The 21,488-nt window shown below is 35.9% G+C and overlaps 1 protein-coding gene across 4 annotated transcripts in view; it reads left to right on the top strand.

Annotated features, from left to right (window-relative positions):
- Positions 1-21,488, top strand: part of LOC149774817 (uncharacterized) — a 296,842-nt gene that overhangs the window by 233,720 nt on the left and 41,634 nt on the right. For all 4 annotated transcript variants that reach the window (XM_089944712.1, XM_089944713.1, XM_089944714.1 and 1 more), the window contains one exon: positions 7,544-7,671. In XM_089944712.1, coding sequence (XP_089800838.1) covers positions 7,544-7,671 — 128 coding nt within the window. The remainder of the gene's footprint in view (positions 1-7,543; positions 7,672-21,488) is intronic.

Below are 21,488 nucleotides of genomic sequence, written 5' to 3'. Positions count from 1 at the left end.
CCTCATGAAGATTACTACTTGTTTCGAGCAATCTCTATGAGCCTTGAATTTGAATTCAGCATTCAATCCAATATAATAGAAATTGTTGGCTGGCATGCAGTCAACCTTTTTGAGCCTCCATCTCAGAAACTTACTGTAACAGAGGCAAACCTTGAATCTGGTAGGTCCCGTGGAATCAGATCCAACACAGCCTGCTAGCTTTGCTGGATTCGCCAGTACACTTTTTTAGGTAAGAAGAATTAAATAATCATCTTAACCATATGTTAGGGTCACAGGTCAAGTGACCCCAGACTGTGTTGCTTATGTAATTAGGAGAACAGCTTAACATCCATATTTGGGAACTCAGCTGTTATTCACTAGAAGGATACCTGAGTTTGAGGTCGTATGTTCAGCATCCCCTCCTGCTATTACTTATACTCCTATTGTAAGGAGAAAGCAAATTTGCAAGTAAATTATGTTTCTCCGAGAATACTTACCCAGTCACATTGCTTACCCCAGCCCCAACCACTCCAACATGCCAGCATCCTCATTAGTATCTGGCTCAGCTAAAAATGTAGCGACACCTGGAGGTGCCAAGGGGACGTTATCGGGCAAGGGATGTTATGGTGCCAAGTGGATGTTATGGGACAAGAATTATTGTCCTTTGTCTATTGAAATAGGAAAAGAATTTTTGTCTTTTAGTAGAACTGGATTTGTGAGGTAGCAGACTAATATTCCTAACATAATGTGATTGGGTTTAATTATTCTTGGAGAAACATAATTTACTTAAAAATATGCTTTCTGGACTCAAAAGGTTAAAGGTCAGGGAAGCTTTAATAATATTTAGTTGGTCCTAAATTAAATTGGTGTTGATCTGGATACATTATGGCTGCAAAGTGCAGAAACTCCTTTGGATTCTGAGGTTCAGGTCTAATATCTACTTTGAAACCACTTTGACATATGATACCATGAAAGGTAAAATGAATATCTTGCAAACAATACATGGATACAAAATTTTGTTATAAGAATTTAAAAACATCCGATTATATTTACTTATTACAAAGACCAATCTCATATCATTAAAAATAATACCTACAAGCTCTTCATTTTCACATCTGACTATAATCTGGTAAACACTTTTTTGCTAGCTGTCCAAAACAGTATTTTGATTTGTCAGACTTTCATTAGTTAAAGGGAGATAACTCAAATGAATCAGGAACATGTATACATTTATGTACAAGATTAGTAATGCTACATTAATTTCATCGAATAATATATTTATTATATGCAACCCTTTGTGACAAGGAGCTAGAAAAAAACAACAAAAAAGAAAAGTCTGGCTGGAATTGCTGGAATTATTCATTGTATAAGAGAAATGTAAATCGGGTTTGTTAATGGATTTGGGTGACTAATTGTTAAATCAGCAGATTATCACTGTATAAATTTGGGAAGACAGGATATATTTAATACTGGGTGATCAGGCCATTGACTTTAATATCTCTGGAATTTGTTATTTTCTGGGGCGTTTATTGGCGCTTTCAACTTGTCCATAGATTTTCTCTGCATGAACAGTTTTGATTTTTTTTTTGTGGCTGGCTACAATCATCTTCTGCCTACCCAGCATGAAACTGATGATTCAAATACTTTTATTTGGTAACCTGCTTTATTTCTGTAGCCTTTACAAAACAAAAGGGCAAATTAATTAGTGGTCTGATCGCTTGAAGGCATGCCATAATTGATTTTAAAATTAATGGAAATGAATTAGTGGTCTGGTCACTTGAAGGCATGCCATAATTGATTTTAAAATTAATGGAAATGAATTAGTGGTCTGGTCACTTGAAGGCATGCCATAATTGATTTTAAAATTAATGGAAATGAATTAGTGGTCTGATCGCTTGAAGACATGCCATAATTGATTTTAAAATTAATGGAAATTAATTAGTGGTCTGGTCACTTGAAGACATGCTGTAATTGATGGAAAATGTATTAGTGGTCTGGTCATTTGAAGACATGCCATAATTGATTTGAAAATTAATGGAAATGAATTAGTGATCTCGTCACTTGAAGACATGCCGTAATTGATTTTAAAATTGATGGAAAATGTATTAGTGGCCTGGTCATTTGAAGACATGCCATAATTGATTTGAAAATTAATGGAAATGAATTAGTGGTCTCGTCACTTAAAGACATGCCTTAATTGATTTTAAAATTGATGGAAAATGTATTAGTGGTCTGGTCATTTGAAGACATGTCACAATCAACTTAAAGAGGTTTATTAAAGGTAGCCTTTTCAAAATAAAAGGGAAACTATGATAATAATCTGACGACTTGACAACCATAAGCAAACCATTCAGAATTTTTAAAGATGTCCCAGAAAAAATTACCTCATCATTATTAAAGTTTAAACCTATCATCAGACCAGCCTGGGTTGGCTACCATAATCTGTTTGGGCAAGGCTCTTTGCTTTAGTTATCCTGGCTACCATAGTCTCTTTGTTTAAGGCAATTTACTGTAGTTACCTTGGCTACCATAGTTTCTTTGGGCAAGATACTTTACTGCAGTTACCTTGGCTAACATAGTCTCTTTCAGCAATGCACTGTACTCTAGTTACCATGGCTACCATATTACCTTTTAGGGAAGGTACTTTATTTCAATTACCTTGACTACCATAGTTTCTTTGGGCAAGGCACTTTACTCCAATTACTTTGGCTCTAATTAACGATATATTCCTGTGCTGTAAAATAACGAACCAATCCAGAAATGGAATACTTTGTAGTCTGTAAGGAGATCTCAAAAAGTTTTGCCATTCCATCCTTTAATGTATTTATTTTTTCAGTGTCTTTCTGTTAGTTTGTTTGAATTTCCGCAGGACCTCCCTGCACTTGATACAAATCTTTACAACAGATTGATCAGATGGTGATAAATAAGGATCCATTTTCTTTAACATGGCATAAGCTTGGATTAAAAATCTATGCACATAATTTCTAAACTATCAGAGTAAGAAGAGAGAGAGGGTGAGAATAGACAAATATTCAGACACATATATAAAAGACTTTATGTAAATGTATATAAGTTCAAAGTAACACTTAGAATGGGTAGAAAAGTTGCAGCTTTTCCAATTGTATCTACATGCAAGTTACTGTTCGATAATCACGTAAAGAGAATAGAATATTAGAGAATCAAAACTAATGTTTAAAGTCACTTGTATAGACGTTAGAGTCTGAAGTGAGGCAATAGTAATACAAGTCAAATACCTAAATAAATCATGTACACAGTACAAGGAAAATGGTATGGACATATACTGGTAATAGCTTGCATGAAACAATGAGACTGTTGTATGTAACTGAAGACTGTACAAGCCAGTTTTAATAGACATTTGCAATATAAATCACCTCTTTAAAACATGTTGAAATAGACCTTTGTAAAATAATTACCACCTTGAACTAAAAGAAACGAATGATGGGGAGGTTTCTACTGCTTGAGGTGTGAGGCAGGGTGTGACAAAAGGCAATGTTTTGTATCTCCAAGCTATGTACAAGTTTTGATGATTTTGATTTAAAATAAAAGTCTTGGCAAGAAAATACTGAAACAGACTTTTAGATTTCTGAGAAAAAAAAATGCCTTTCCATAAACAAGATTAATTTTTTTTCTTCAAAACTTCCAAGGAGTTTGTAAATAAATCTTTTAATATACCACATATCTGAATGTTTAACACAAGTTCTTTGGTTTCAGTGAGATTAAAGGAGAGAGAGAGAGGGCAAGAATCATTCTGAAATTTGTTTACATTGCATCAGTTGCCTATTAGATACAATAGCAGCATATTAATATGCATATATCTCATTCATTTTTTAACTTGTCTTGAATTTTGATATAAAACTGTATTCAAAGTTTGAAATTTGATCAGAAGTATGGACTCTGGTTTGTTGATGGATGGATGATGGATGACACTCTAGAATGTTTTATTTTTCCAAGTTGGGTAATAGACTCTGGAGTGGTTTATTGACTGATGGATTATGGATGACATACTCTAGAGTCGTTCTTTGACTGATGGATGGTAGATAATACACTCTAGAGTGGTTTGTTGACTGATAGATTAATAGATAAGTGACTAGAATGGTTTGTTGACTGATGGATTATGGATGACATAGTTCAGAGCAGTTCTTTGACTGATGGATAATGGATAATACATTCTAGAGTGGTATGTTGACTGATGGATAATGGATAATAGACTAGAGTGGTTTGTTGACTGATGGATGATGGATGACATACTCTAGAGAGGTTCTTTGACTGACGGATGATGGATAATAGACTCTAGAGTGGTATGTTGACTGATGGATAATGGATAATAGAGTGGTTTGTTGACTGATGGATTATGGATGACATACTCTAAAGAGGTTCTGTGACTGACGGATGATGGATAATAGACTCTAGAGTGGCTTGTTGACTGATGGATTATGGATAATAGACTAGAGTGGTTTGTTGACTGATGGATTATGGATGACATACTCCAGAGTGGTTTGTTGACTGATGGATGATGGATGACATACTCTAGAGCAGTTCTTTGACTGACGGATGATGGATAATAGACTTTAGAGTGGTTTGTTGACTGATGGATGATGGATGTCTTACTCTAGAGTGGTTTGTTGACTGATGGATAATGGATAATAGAGTGGTTTGTTGACTGATGGACTATGGATGACATACTCTAGAGTGGTTTATTGACTGATGCATGATGGATGACATACTCTAGAGTGGTTTGTTGACTGATGGATGACATACTCTAGAGAGGTTCTTTGACTGACGGACGATGGATAATAGACTCTAGAGTGGTTTGTTGACTGATGGATAATAGATGTCTTACTCTAGAGTGGTTTGTTGACTGATGGATAATGGATGACATACTCTGGAGTGGTTTATTGACTGATGGATTATGAATGACATACTCTAGAGTGGATTGTTGACTGATGGATGACATACGCTAGAGAGGTTCTTTGACTGATGGATGATGGATAATAGACTCTAGAGTGGTTTGTTGACTGATGGATAATGTATGTCATACTCTAGAGTGGTTTGTTGACTGATGGATCATGGATGACATATGCTGGAGTGGTTTATTGACTGATGGATTATGGATGACATACTCTAGAGTTGTTTGTTGACTGATGGATGATGGATGACATACTCTAGAGTGGTTCTTTGATGGATGATGGATAATAGACTCTAGAGTGGTTTGTTGACTGATGGATAATGGATGACATACTCTAGAGTGGTTTGTTGACTGATGGATGATGGCTGATGTACTGTAGAGTGGTGTGTTGACTGATGGATAATGGATAATAGACTCTCGAGTGGTTTGTTGACTGATGAATAATGGATAATACACTCTAGAGTGGTTTGTTGACTGATGGATAATGGATGACTTACTCTGGAGTGGTTTATTGACTGATGGATGATGGCTGATGTACTGTAGAGTGGTTTGTTGACTGATGGATGATGGATGACCTACTCTAGAGTGGTTTGTTGACTGATGGATGATATATGACATACCCTAGAGTGGTTCTTTGACTGATGGATGATGGATAATAGACTAGAGTGGTTTGTTGACTGATGGATTATGTATGACATACTCTAGAGTGGTTTGTTGACTGATGCATGATGGATGACATACTCTAGAGTGGTTTTTTGACTGACGGATAATGGATAATACACTTTAGAGTGGTTTGTTGACTAATGAATGATGATGACAGATATAATGCAATAACATAGGCAGATATGACCTTACAGACAGGTGAGCTAAAAACCTTCCTCCATGTATAAAAAATAAGCTTATTATGAAAAGGTATGAGATGGCACACGAGAGACAGATAGAATGTGGGATATGGTTGTGTGAATGTGTGTAATGATGGTATCTTACATATGATTGGCTGAGCTTGTTAACACTCTAGATACAGTATTTCTGATCAGAGTTTTACCAACTTTCAAAAATATGTTTATATCATTAGGATCTTAGCTAAGTTTGATAATAAGCTAGGTGCTTGGATACTAATGAGATGATCTGGAATATGATTGGTTGATCTATGGATACTAATGAGTTGGTCTGGCATGTGACTGGTTGATCTATGGATACTAATGAGATGGTCTGGTATGTGATTGGTTTATCTAAGGATACTAAAGAGATGATCTGGCATGTAATTGGTTGATCTGTGGATACTAATAAGATGATCTGGCATGTGATTGGTTGATCTATGGATACTAATGAGATGATCTGGCTTGTAATTGGTTGATATATGGATAATAATGAGATTATCTGGAGTATGATTGGTTGCTCTATGGACACTAATGAGATGATCTGGACTATGATTCATTGATCTATGGATACTCATGAGATGGTCAGGCATATGATTGGTTGATCTCTGGATACTAATGGGATGGTATGACATGTGATTGTTTGCTCTATGGACACAAATGAGCTGATCTGGCATGTGATTGGTTGATCTGTTTATACTAATGAGATGATCAGGCATGTGATTGGTTGATCTATGGATACTAATGAGATGATCTCGCATGCGATTGATTAATCTGTGGATACTAATGAGATGATATGGCATGTACTTGGTTGATCTGTGGATACTGTGATTATCTGGCATGTGATTGGTTGATCTGTGGATACTAATGAGATGATCTAGCATGTGATTGGTTAATCTATGGATACTAATGAGATGATCTGGCATACGATTGGTTGATCTGTGGATGCTAATGAGATGATCTGGCATGTGATTGGTTGATCTTGCTACTACTGTGGAAATTAGATTTTTAATTCCATTTTAATCAAACAAATATAAGTACCTGTGGCCATGACTGTCTCCTGCATCTGCAGGAAGTACATTGTGATAGATTTTATTGGTATTCATCTTCATTCCAATGCCTGGATTTGTTCTGGATGTGATCTTCTTTGCATGAGGAAATTGCTTTATTTCTTCAGTTCTGAAGACAACATGGTAATGTCCTCCAAGATGTTTTCAAGGTATTGAAAATGTAAAACAAGGAACAAGAAAGTAATAACAGTCAAAAACATGTTAAGTTTGGGAGATGGTTGACATGGAATTTCTTTCTACATTACTACAGTAGCCTGATAAATGAAATGATCAACTAGTGACTTTGAAAATGTCTCCCTGTTTCTCATAAAGGTGCAGCTTTGATGTTTGCATGATGTTGGATGGGTTTGTATATAAGTGGGCCAGTATTTGTATACTCTAGGTTATTTCTCACTGAAATCCAGCCACATTATTATGAATGCACATTCAACAATATATTAAATGAGTTTTTTAATTTGCAATTGTTATTTATATTTGACAGAGTTATGTCCCTTTATATGTACTGTCATATGAAGAATGCATTTAAGCTGCCATCTAGTATCAGATTTCAACTATATTTAAAATAACAACATGCACCTTTTCATAGCATATCTTGACAACTCTGTAGATGTGTTTACTTTCTCTATCTGATTCACACTGTACAGATATGTAGACAAAACATTTTGATGATCTCATGCTGTTATTTGTAGATGCCATCTGGACAGAGGAGGAAAACCCTGAGTTCTATCGCAACAAGAACCATATCTTGCATTTGATGGAAAAAATGAATATTATTGCGAAGCCAATGTCATACAGTGAGGATGGAAAGAAGCTCAAGGTCAGTTTGTGTTCATAGAAAGTCTCATTTTACTGGATTGCAGTACACACATTGCAGATTTGGAAAATCCACTTTTTCCTTATGGAGTTTAATCCATTCACACTTTTGTCCATCATGAGTCTGGAATAGTGGTCACCATGGATGTCCATGTCGTAGCACATAATACATGGATTAATGGTTGTACATGTATTACCCTTATCTGAAAGATGCAGTAATATAATTATGTAATAGCAGTTGTCTACTACACTGTGTGGAATTTACTGTCTGCTGATCCACAGTAGATGGTGTATGATCTTTATAAGCCATGCGCAGTGCTTTTTAATATAAAACATTATCATAAATGTATTGCTGAAGGCAAAAATAAATATGAGCAAAGAATAAAATAGGAATATTTAAATGCTTCACAAAGCACAAAAATGTTCATTGGTTAATTAATGGTACAAGAGTTTAATAACTGACTGAAAAAGAGAGATGCATTTTTACAATATTGAACTAAAAGAAAGAAACTTATGAGTATTATTTGGTTTCTATTGCAATTGTATTCTTGGGGCCAAATTTAATTTTCAGTTCTTAGTTTTTAGGTTTGTTGAGGTTTTCACATGCATGAAAAATCTCTTCATTAAAAATGTAGACTCAGCAGCACATAATGTTATCATTGATAGCAGTCTTAAATTAATCAGTTATCATTGATAGTAGTGTGAAATTAATCAGTTATCATTGATAGCAGTCTTAAATTAATCAGTTATCATTGATAGTAGTCTGAAATTAATCAGTTATCATTGATAGCAGTCTTAAATTAATCAGTTATTGATAGCAGTCTGAAATTAATCAGGTATCATTAATAGCAGTCTTAAATTAATCAGTTATCATTGATAGTAGTCTGAAATTAATCATGATAGCAGTCTTAAATTGATCAGTTATTGATAACAGTCTGAAATTAATCAGTTATCATTGATAGCAGTCTTAAATTAATCAGTTATCATTGATAGTAATCTGAAATTAATCAGTTATCATTGATAGTAATCTGAAATTAATCAGTTATAATTTATAGCTGTCTTAAATTAATCAGTTATTGACAGCAGTCTGAAATTAATCAGTTATCATTGATAGCAGTCTTAAATTAAACAGTTATCGTTGATAGCAGCCTTAAATTAATCAGTGATAATTAATAGCAGTGTTGTTGTTGTTGTTGTAGGGTTTAACACCATTTTTCAGCACACGATAGGCTATACATGGCGGTCAGTATTATTGGTGGAGAAAGAACCCAGGAAAACCCAAGAAAGAACCACTGACCCACGAGAAGTTACTTGCAAGCTTTCTCACATTCCCACATTGCCTGAATCCAAGACTCGGACCCATGCAGACAGTGGTGAGATGGCAATGATCCGTAATGGAGAGCGCTTTAGACCACTCGGCCACTCGGGGCCCCAATAGCAGTGTTAAATAGTAAGACAAAGTTAATTTTTAAATCCAAAATAAAGTTGATGTTTTTTAACATGGTTTGAGAAAGACAGCAGGACAGTCTCTCTATCAAATATATTTCCCAATCGCATTACACTTTCTCTGCTACCTCCAAATCGAGCCATCCTAGAAAGATGGAATGTTTTTGAGCTGATATATAAAGGGAAGCAATTCTTATATGTTAACTCTTTTCTGCCCACCAGCTTGATACCATTTTACCCAGTTTAAATTAGTTTTCAATTATTCTGTCATGCTCCATAAATGTCCTCCATTGAATCCATTTATGATATAATTTTGTACTTAAATTTCAAATCTATACATATTTTTGTTGTATGCTTTTGGTTGGTCCCCTTCTTCATTACAAAGATAACAAACAAGTGAAAGAAGTGTAAACAATTTTTTGTTGTGGAGGATGGACATGAGATGTGTCTACACCTACAGCATTCATGGATATGGTTGAATCGTTGATTCATGGGTGATGTCAAGATGTCCTCTCAGCTCCCCATGATGATGCAAAATAGAACCAGAATATACTAGAATAGAGCAGAATAGTAGAGTAGTCCCAAGGACTATGTCAGGATACATCATCCACCCCACCCCCAATGTAGATGCAGAAACAGCACCAGAACATACTGTGTCTGTGAATGCAGTATAAAACACATTCAGTTCCAATTAATCCTTCAATCACTGTGAATGCAGTAGAAAACACATTCAGTTCCAATCAATCCTTCAAGCACTGTGAATGCGTCAGAAAATACATTCAATTCCAATCAATCCTTCAAGCACTGTGAATGCAGTAGAAAACACATTCAGTTCCATTCAATCCTTCAAATGCATATGGTCAGTGAGGCTTAAAAGTCTTTTAATTGTTGATATGTCGATGATTATATTCGACATTTGTATATTGTAATCCCACTAGTGATAAAGAACCGACCAATCACCAATTAGGTTATTGTTCTTGTACTGGAGAAGGCACCAACCAAATAGTGAAGTTGGACCATCAATGAAACATTAGGTCATTAGTCACATCTTAGTTCAGGTTGTCATCCTCATAGAACGTATCATTCCTGGACAAAACACTGCAAAATGATTTGGCAAGCATGGTCTTTGGTTCTTGACATGAATAACTTTACTTCCCTTATTTGCAGTCATGGTGAATAATCATTGTAGAGAAGCTGGACCTCATCCCTTCTCAACATCTTCTCCATCTAGATATGGAATTCTTAATACATATTAACTTGACATTATTATCAAAATGCAGTGGTGAAAGAAAATGAAGCAAGATATTGTTTAGAGGAAGATGATTGTGATAATTTATCACTAGTCAGTGTCATGCGGATATTTAAAGAGAAGGCTTTTCATATCAACCTGTTGGAAATGAAAACTATAATCATGTCTTCAACTTGTTGGTAGAACATAAACATGGAATCAAAGTCCTGATAATGTCTGACAGTTCAATTGTGCTGAAATACCTCTGCAAGGGGAGACAATCATCAGACCATCTCTTCACCTTCATGCATTATCACAATATCAAGTAATATTAAAGTCCAACACAACTCTGGCTGGCTCAATATCCTGGCAACTCATTATCAAGGGATGGCAACAACACTGACTTAACACTCCCACTACTCGCAGTGTCACTGAGAATACCAGACTCCTGTAATTTTGATCACATTGCATCAGCCTATTACAGCAAAATGAATGGGTTATCCAAGTCATGTCAGGGGGTTTAAAATTTTTATCCAGCCCTTCCTCTTTCTACATCAACCCCTCTAATGCATGTGCTATCAAATCAGGAAACAATGAAAATTCTTCAGCAGGAGATACAGTCACAAATCAAATCACAAACTCCAAGTTCTATTCACGACTGTTCCATACCAAAAAAGGACAATGGCAAAATGAAGCAGATGACAAACTTTAGTCGCCTCAGTGAATTCTTTCTTCTGCTGAGGTTCAAGATAGGGATGGCAAGATCTTTACATCTGAGATTCTGAAGGAACATTATGCCATCAATCTTGATCTTTTTGATGCATACTTTCATATCCCATTTCACGCGGTGTAATGAAAGTTTCTTCAGTTTGCAAATTACAGTGACACTCCTGTACGAAAACTTCTGCCCTGACTTTAACCAGATTCCAAGTGGAATTTTAAAGTGGATTTCCCTTAAAGCCTGGATTCCACTTATTATAAATTTTAGGTGGGTTCAGGGCGGATTCAGGGTGGAATACAGCCCGAAATATGCAAATTAGTCCGTCTCTTACTAGGTGGAATTTGTTTATTCCACCTACTAGGCAGAATTAGTTTATTTCACCTACTAGGTGGAATTTGTTTATTGCGTCTACTAGGTAGAATCTGTTTATTCCGCTTATTTAGCCTAGATTCCCCTTATTATCACTTTAGGCAGATTCAGGGTGGAATATTGCGTGAAAATTACTGTTACTAGGCGGAATCTCTATTTCTGCCTAATTACATGGAAATACCTGCAGAAACCCCATCCAATAATGAAAATGTCAAGGCAGATTTCAGATGGGTAGCAGCAGGGAAGTCGAACAGACCTTAGTTTCCAGAGTCAATAAACCTTTCTACGCGAACTTTTCTCGTGGAAGCCTTTATTTTCATTTTTACGGCCTTCTACGAGGGTCAATTTTCGCATATAACAGACCCACTGCATCAGGTAGGTATACCAAGTGTGTCACAAAAACATGATGCCCCAGGCAAAAATAATATTTTTCTCACCAAAGGGAAGTCGAACAGACCTTCGTTTCCAGACCTAATAAACCTTTCTATGTGAACTTTTCTCGTAGAAGCCTTTATTTTCATTTTTAAGGCCTTCTACGAGGGTCAATTTTTGCATCCACCAGACCCATTGCATCAGGGGACCCCCCACAGTGTGTCATAAAAATATGATGCCCCAAGCAAAATTTTTAAGGAAAATGGAATATGGTTTTGTTCTATTTTTTTGTTTTGCAAATATCGCTGCCCGATTCTATTTTACGTTGCATCAAAATAATATATTAAAAATAAATGGATCCATATACTAGTACCGGTATTGGAGAACCACATTCCGCTAGATTAGGTCGAGAAAAATTAGCGGCATTAAGGAAATTTATTCCCACGAGAGAATTATTTAAGAAAAAGGTGCGCGAACACGAAGATGCAGAACAGGGATTTACCGAATTATCATCAAAATTATTAAAGCCAGTTACCGAAACGACCGAAAAAGTTTTACTCGGAGATATTAAAGATCCGGACGTGAGAAAACGTGGAATTCTTCCTGTGTTGAGAGACATTGAGGAACACACGCGAATATTACCGGATCAACTAGAACAAGCACAACCGCAAGCACAAAGACGAGGAGAGATTGACACACAAGCAGAAACGCACAAAACTGAGGAAGAAAAACCAAAACAAGATGAGGGAGGAGAAAGGGTTTCTGGTCCTGATAAATTTACTGATGAGGTTATCGAAAGAATAAAATCGATGAAACCAGATGAGATTATAAAATTTACTGTGGAAAATTTCGATATAAACAAACGAAAAAAAATAATGAAACCTGAATATGCCGAAGGTGTAACTCGTGAGGAATGGGGAAAATGGATATATTATATATATAAAAATATTACTCGGATTAAAAATGAAAATAAAACCGATTATGAGGGTTTTATTAATTTGGTAAATGAGTATTTATCAAAGTTAGAATCCGGAACGTTACCAAAACCATTATTATTATCCCCACCCGAAAAAACTAAGGTTGAATCTGATATTACAAAAACTGTGCCTTATATACATTTTACCAGGGATACTCTTAAAAAATTCAAAGATGAGGATAAATTAATTGACGTTGCCAGGTTTGGTTTTAAAGAAAGAGATAAATATTTATTTTCAAGAAACGTTGATAAATATACCGAAGACAATTGGATTCCTGCGGTATATTTTGCTTCAAAGAAAAAACACATTGATATTAATGATATCGGTTATATAGATTTTCTGAAAAAAATAAGAGAAAAAGAAAGGGAGGAGGATATTATAGGAGATATACTGGGTAAATACGATGAATCATCATCATCCAAAACAGGTAGCGGATATACCGTTTACCCCGACAGCGTTGTCAACGATGTATCTCGCCTTGAGGTATTAATCGGAGGAAAACGAGCCGGAAATAACTCTCCTGAAATAATTAACAAGGCCTCAGATATTTGTCAGCGATTATTCCGCGGTGGTGTTATTAATTCACATATCTACAAGGAACTCATCGATGAGCTTATCGATTAAATAATACCAAATTAGATAATGATCGTTCATAAATATCAACGCAGACCTGTACAGGTTCGCGTGGTTAATTCACGATTACCCGTATACAAATACGTTCATGGTAACGGAATTGGCGATATTGTTGGAAGTCTCGTCACAAAAATAGCTCCAAAAATCGGACCTGTAGCTAAGCAAATCGCATCAAAGGCTATAGGAAAATTGGCGAGACAGTTATTTCTGGTATCGGTAATTTGGCTAGTAAAGGTTTCGATGTTGTTAAAAGTAAAATAGTAAATTTAACACGCAGAAAAGATAAGAAAGAACCGATCAAATTACCTAGCACCGACGAGATGCCCAGCGACGTTAGTAAAATAATAAATAACGCAGCGAATAAAAAAAAATAAATGAATTAGTAAATCAGGAATTAGCAAATCAGGAAATTGATAAATTAGCCGAAGGGGCGGTAAATACAAGTTTTATATCAGGTAGCGGTCTTCGTTTTAGACGATAATCTTTATAATAAAATGTTTGCACAAGTGTCCAATGAAGTATTCGGCATGGACGAACCTGTAGGTAGGGACACGTCCGTGCGTGATTTCCAATATTTTTCGTACGATGCGGTCGTACCGAATGCACCTAATCGCGTGGAAATTCAGGTTCATGATACAACAAGGTATTTTCTTCCGTCCGAGGCGTTTATCGAATTTGTTGGTAATATTGTAAAATCTGCAAATAATAACGCCTATGATCAAAATTTTAGTGTCGGATTTGTCAGTAATGGTATTATGGCGTTATTTAAGAGTGCCACGTATATGATCGATGGAAGAGAGATTGAGTCAATCACAGGTGATGTTGATATAGCAACGACAATTATAGGTCTAGCTAGGTACTCGGATGATTTTACTAGGTCAGCCGGTCCTAGTATGATGTTTGTCAAAGATAATAGTGATCACCCTGAATATTTATCGCATAATGTTAGACAACCAAATAAACGAGATAATACCGTCGCAGATATCGAGGATATGATTATTAATGCTAATGAAAATTTTAATCTTGGATTTGCCACGCGAAAGTTAATGTTAAAAGGTAACGAACGAAGATTTTCTTGTGCAATTCCATTATCTCACATATTCGGATTTTGTAGACATTTCAGAAAAGTTATTTACGGAGCGAAACATACGATTTCCTTTGTTCGAGACGCCGCTGGTAGCGATAGAGCTATCTGGCGAAAAGCTGGTGACGCTGGTAATGTGGTATTAACTAAATTTACTCTCTGGATGCCCGCAATAACCCCATCGATGATTGAGGAAGAAAAATTATTGTCATTTATGAATCAAGGTGGTAAATCAGTCATGTCCTGGCTTACAACGAGTACCGATAATATCGATGTAAATATTAATGGAATTTTTACCTGGCGTATTGCGTCACAGCAAGGTGTCTCTGCGCCTAGACATATCTTTATTGCTCTTCAAAGAGCAGATAGATACGATCAAACACACAAGTCATATGATATTTGACACATTTGGCGCCACGGAAGTATCGTTGAGAATAAATGGGCAACAAGAACCATCCGAAGAAATATCGATTGATTTTGCTAATTACTCGACGGCCCGTGCGTATCATCGTTTGCTAAGTTTTATGGGTCGTGATCAAAATATCGATACTGGATTGCAAATATCACAGTTAGATTTTAACGAACGCTATCCCATTTATTACTTTTCTCTGGAGCACCTCGATTTGGTGAAACTATCTGTCGTTGATATTCATTTTAAAGCCAGAATTAACACAGGTGGACCAGCTAGAGCAATCGCGGTAATTCTCAGCGATAGAACGATGATCCTTGAAGGTATTAGTGGTCGAATGAGAGTCATCGATGCACCTGTCGAAAAAATGTAAATATCTAAAATTTAGATTAAAACGATTATAATATGCCATACGAACACATCAGCGTGACTCTGACCCCGGGTCAGGTAAAAAACTTCAATCAGCCACAACAAAGAGATGCGGTGTAAAATTGACTCTGAAAAACGATCAAATTCAAGGTGGGCCTAACAAACTATCACTAACCAAGACTCAGCATGGACGTTTTATCAAAGCCAAATCAAAAAACTCTGGCGTCCATGTTAATCTTAGTCCAGGTGCCATCAGAGATATGGTGAAAACAGGCGGAATATTTCCCTTGCTAGCTGCTATTCCCGGATTAATAGCCGCTGCTGCTCCGGTAATAGCAAAAGGCATAGCAGCAGGTGCGGATGGATATGCAGGTAGCAAATTGGCGCAAAAAGTAACGGGAGGACGATACGGTAAAAAAAAGGGCAGCGGTCTTTATCTAGGGCGTCCCAGATACGGATCCGGCCTAAGATTATCACGCCCTCTTCAAATTTAGATTTGTCTAACGAAGCAAAAAATAAAAAAATAAAATTTTTCAGAGGTGTGTTTATGCGGGACCAGCTACCTGATAAACCAAATTCCACCGAAACAGGGATAATAAATCTCGATTCAAGTACCGGTCCTGGAACACACTGGGTTGCCTATGCGATTAATCCTCGCGAAATTGTTTATTTTGACTCGTACGGGTTAGCACCACCAAAGGAATTTGTTAATTACGTGTCAAAATTAAACATTCCAATCTGGTATTCGACTCTACCGACACAGACATTAACGGATCCACCGATATGCGGTCCTGAATCAATAAATGTTCTTGATGCAATCTCAAAATCATCCGGTCCGTATCACAAAATAGTATTTGAATATGCGATAAGTAAATATTAATGGTTGATATTTATGGAAGATCCCTGCTTAAGGATAAAGAAAAGACCGATATCGATCTGTCAAAATATGCAACTAAGAGAGATATTAGTAATCTTGTATCGTTGGTGGGAGTAGAACCTAACGATGTTGCTATTTTTCAGGATAAAGAAGGGAAATTAGGGACAAGTAATATTAAAATATCCGATATAATCAGCCGCGATGAGCATAGTATTCACGTGGGTAATATTGATCGTTTGACAAAATTAACGAGTAAAATTAACGATGATATTAAGAAGGTCGGTGCCGAAAAAATAAATAAAATTAACGAAGATTTAAAGACAATCCTTGAAAATGTGGGGACAAATAGCAAAGTTATTGCCAAGGTTTCCACGGATATTACGGAAATAAATACTCTAGTGCATCAAAAATCTGATAAAACATTATATGATCTCAGCGCGAAAAATACCGAAATTAACGATCATATAAAAAAAATAAACGATGCCATCGCTAGGGTTTCCACGGATATTACCACAATAAGCACCTTAGTGCATCAAAAAGCTGATAAAACATTATATGATGATCTCAGCGCGAAAAATACCGAAATTAACGATCATATAAAAACAATCATCGAAAATATAAAAATAATCAACGATGCCATCGCTAAAGTTTCCACCGATATTACTACAACGTATAATCTAGCTCTACAAAAAGCTGATATTACATCGCACGATGATCTTAGCGCGAAAATTAACGAGCTAAACTAAAATATAAAAACAATCAACGATGCCATCGCTAAAATGTCCACGGATATTACTGCCACGTATAATCTAGCGTTACAAAAAGCTGATATAACATCGCACGATGATCTTAGTGCGAAATTTAACGATATCAGCGAAAATTAAAAAAAATTAACGATGATATTACTAAAGTTAATGACGATATTACTGCAACGCATATCTTAGCGCGTCAAAAGGCTGATAAAATATCATATGACGAACTTAGCGCAAAAATTAATGAAATCAATACAAAAATTATCGAGAAAGGAATAAACTTATCACCAAAAATAATTGATGAGATAAGTCGTCTTAGTTTGCCAGAAGAGATAATATCAAAAGATCTTTATTATAGAGTACCATTAATATTCTTATCGAGATTAGATACATGGACACCGGAGAATAATACATTCAAACTCACCGCGCTAATTACCGGTGTATATCGAATATATATCTTTTCCAAGGTAAGATTTAGAATAATAACTAAAACATATAAATGGCGACATTCCAGCGATAGATTTCTCGGATTTTTAAATATTTTATTAAGTGAAGATATCGAAGAAACGTTTGAGTTAGAACCACCAGATAGAACCACAACAGCAGCGACCGAGTATTTTGTGTTTTTTAAATTTATCACCAAAGTTCCCTCATCATTTAGTTGGACGAGCTAATTAATAATGACCGCGTCCGAATACCGATATAATCAGGCGCGTTCATGGCAAGATTCGTTAAAAAAGCTTCTTGACGAGTATCAAGCAAAAGTAAACAAAATATCAACGCAGATTGGTTACCATCGACGTTGCCATATACACGGCAAGCGCAGTTATCGCTGGTACAGGGGTAATATTATCCGCGGTGACAATGATCGCACCAATCGCGGCAACGATAATTATTTCGGCGACAACGACAATCGCAGGTGTTCTTAATATCATCGCAAAAAAATTATCCTCGTGTGCAAATGTAAAATTATCCTTGTACACGAACAAATTATCCCTGGTTACAGAGGCGTATTCGAAATTATCATCGTTACTCTCTGAGAGTCTCAACGACGGTATTATTTCCGATCACGAATTCTCTTTGATGATAAAAATTTACTCTGAGATTGAACAAATAGATATTAATAATGTCGGAGTTGGCTCAGATTGTGACAAACACAACGCCGTCGGTAACAACAATGATATCTGTAAGCTCAACCAAACCCGATTTTAGTGTTAATTTTCCAGCGCCAATTAGCGTTAAAGAAATTGCGCTGTCACAGTTACGTGTTTATTATAGCTGGCCCAATATCAGAGCAAAATCATTTGGTAAATTATTATCAAATAATTCTCTCGCTTTTGCTAATAAAAACCGCCCCGATGGAACTCCAGATTGGATCACTGTTGGTCTGCCAACAGGTAGTTACGAGCTCAATCAAATTAATAGTGAACTTGTCCGCAGAATATCAAATATAACCGGTGATGCTGAACCTGGAATAAAAATATCCGCGCATGAACCAACGCTATCATCGATTATTGAGGTAAAATCACCCTACGTCGTTGATATTTATCAATCATCGATCAGATCCGTGCTAGGTTGGCCTGAAAACGCACCTCCAGCACAACCAGAGTCACCGGAACAAAAAAAAATCTAACTTTATCACAGGTAAAAAATCTTATTATGATCTGTCAATTGAAGATTATGTTAAATTACCAGCTGATTTAGCGGCAGGTGCAGTAAAAACTTTTATTTTCAGAGTGAGAGATGATATGGCGTGGATGGTTACATTCCCCCCCGGAAACAGTAAAATTTATGAGATAAGTGATATTAGTTCATATGCAAAACAATACAGTGATGACCATAAATTATTATTACAGCAGCTAGATAGAACTTTTCAAGAGTGCGTCATTAATATATTAAGCTCATGTGATGAGATTATAAGAATCACGGAGATGCTAAATAATATCGCGTTTGATCTTGATTATATTCAAAGAGATTTAATTCAGATAATAATTGAAGATAAATTTCATTTTAAACAAAAATTTATGACCGAGTATGGGTTGACCGAGGAAACACTACCTAATTTCAAATTTAGATTTTTTATTAACACTGATGAAATGAAAAAACCCGTCACAGATATCGTCGATAAATATTTTCCACAATTACACGCCGCATGAGTCAGAAAATTACCACAAGCGATAATACTCAGACACAATAACGATCCAACCGGGCAGGGACGGCATATCTCACCAAGTATCGTTAATATACAAGACGTTATCGCGGTTAATCTTCACGCGGATATTATCGATGGTAGCTACAGCGTAGATGCGTCTCTGTCAGAACAAGCTCAACAAGGTTTTATTCTTTATTCGTTTGCCCCCGATGTTTCTCCGGGATATTTGATTATAAAAGAGCCTGTTAATTTATTTTATCTGCGATGTCATAACCGATTATTGTCGAGAATTAATTTCAAATTAACAGATCAAAATGGAAATTTGCTTGATATACGAGGTGAAACGTTAAGTTTCAATCTGCTAGTGAAATCCTAACCTGTCTATGGTAAAAAAAATGGCAAAAAAATAGATAAAAATCGGTAAAAAATAAAAAAAATTGAAAAATCAATAAAATTACAGGGATTTTTTTTGTGGTTTAATTTTTACTCTCCTCGACCAATTTTCTCAACTGCCTGATTCGTGAGCCACTAATTTTTCTTGACTCATATTCGTCGGATAAACTCGATCTTATTTTTTCTACCAACGCCGATAACGTAACAAAATTCTTAATTTGATCATCATCAACAAGCGATAGTGATTGATACATCGCAGATTGGATTTTCTTTATAAATTTATATTCGGATGGTAGCGTGTATCTGTGTTCGAGTTTACCTTGAATAATTGTCTCAAATTCAGGTTGGATTTTATCGGTGTCTAAATCCGAAGATAGATTTATATTTTTATTTTTAAAATCTTCGATAGCTTCGATGATATTATTTATATTTTCTTCGTTCATTATATATTTTTATCTTTAAATTAAAATTTTCTAGTATTATTTTTTCCGAATCGGATATTATTGGAATATAATAAAGTTCGACCCATGCACCAAATCTATAAGAAAATGTTGCGTTGTATCTTTTTTCTGCCACAAATTTTACCGAGGCTTTGTTAATACCGAAATACCTTGCAGCGGCATACATCGATGTAAATATTATTTCCTCGTTTGTTTCTTTGTTTATTGATTTGACCGCCCTGGCATATTTTGGATATTTACCATTATTACTAAATTTACAATTTTCTTTCTGGGTTACAACTCGGAGATTATGCAGTTTGTTATTAAGTTTATCTCCGTCGATATGGTCGATGACCAATTTATCTTTAATAGGTCCATGAAAACATTCGAATATAAATCTGTATGTATGTATATGAGCCCCACAATAATCTTTTCTACATGCCCTGTCACAGAAATTTACCGAACCGATCAATAGCCATTTGCAATGGTTCATTATTATTTAGATATTTGTCTAAAATATAATAATGGATATATTTGACCTTGATGAGGCAGAATATGAGATTCCTGACGTTGATCGAGCTAAGAAAGAATTTTTCGACGATGGAGCGGTTCATACTTGGTCAACCTGGAGAACAAATTCCATCGATGCTACGATGAATCTGGAACGAGCTAAGAAAATAATTGATCATATAAAAACAGAACACTCTGAGGAGAGATTTATTTTCGAATAAAGTTTATTGCACAAATGCCTGATGAAACTTGGGTTATTCGTGACAAACGAGATCCTATTCGCGGCGGTAAAAAAAATGTTATTCTTGATAAAAATTCACGGCCGGGATTATTATTAGGTATCGATGGTCCTTATTACGCCAAAGCGTATCTGGTTAGCGCGGTTGTTTATGGGATTTATCGGCTAAATAATAATCCGGATATTAAAAATTTGCCTGTGATGAAAATATCCTTGGTGATAAATTGTGTAGCTGAACGTGTGATTGAGCACATGAAAAATACAAAACGCGGATCTGGTTTAATACAATTAAGATTGGAAAAAATAAACGCCTGGGCGGAGACTGTTGTTGATGGAGCGTCGATAGATGATGTAGCTGTGTTGAGCAAAAAATTAAAATTTCCAATTTCGGTAAAAACGCTATCGGGAGAAATATTATATTCATCGCCGTATAAATCTCGAGGAGCGCCAATCGAAATTATTGATCACAATTCTCACGCGTGGTCGCATTCGGTGATGATATTCCCACGGGATCGTGTTGTTAAATTTTATCCCGTGGACACTGCGGAGAATGATTCTACGGCCATGTTTAGATTTATCAAAAACTTAAGTGAATAGGATCCAATATCAGTTTGGTTATTCTCGAGCGAAGAAAGGTACGATCAATTTATTCTACCACGCGGTGATATTTACAGGGATAAATCGTTACATGAATCGATGAGAGAGCTCGCGGTAAGATATTCGTCAAATCCCGATCAGTTATTAACCAACTGCTTCACTATCCCATCCGTTGCCGCTCACGCCACCAGAGAACGAAATTCGTGGAAACCCACACGATCCGAATTTCTCGCTGATATTCAAAATAGATGCAT

This window comes from Sinohyriopsis cumingii, unplaced genomic scaffold (assembly GCF_028554795.1).
Source record: "Sinohyriopsis cumingii isolate HCF-2022 unplaced genomic scaffold, ASM2855479v2 utg000131l, whole genome shotgun sequence".
Taxonomy (NCBI): domain Eukaryota; kingdom Metazoa; phylum Mollusca; class Bivalvia; order Unionida; family Unionidae; genus Sinohyriopsis; species Sinohyriopsis cumingii.
This window is presented reverse-complemented; position numbering and strand designations above follow the sequence as displayed.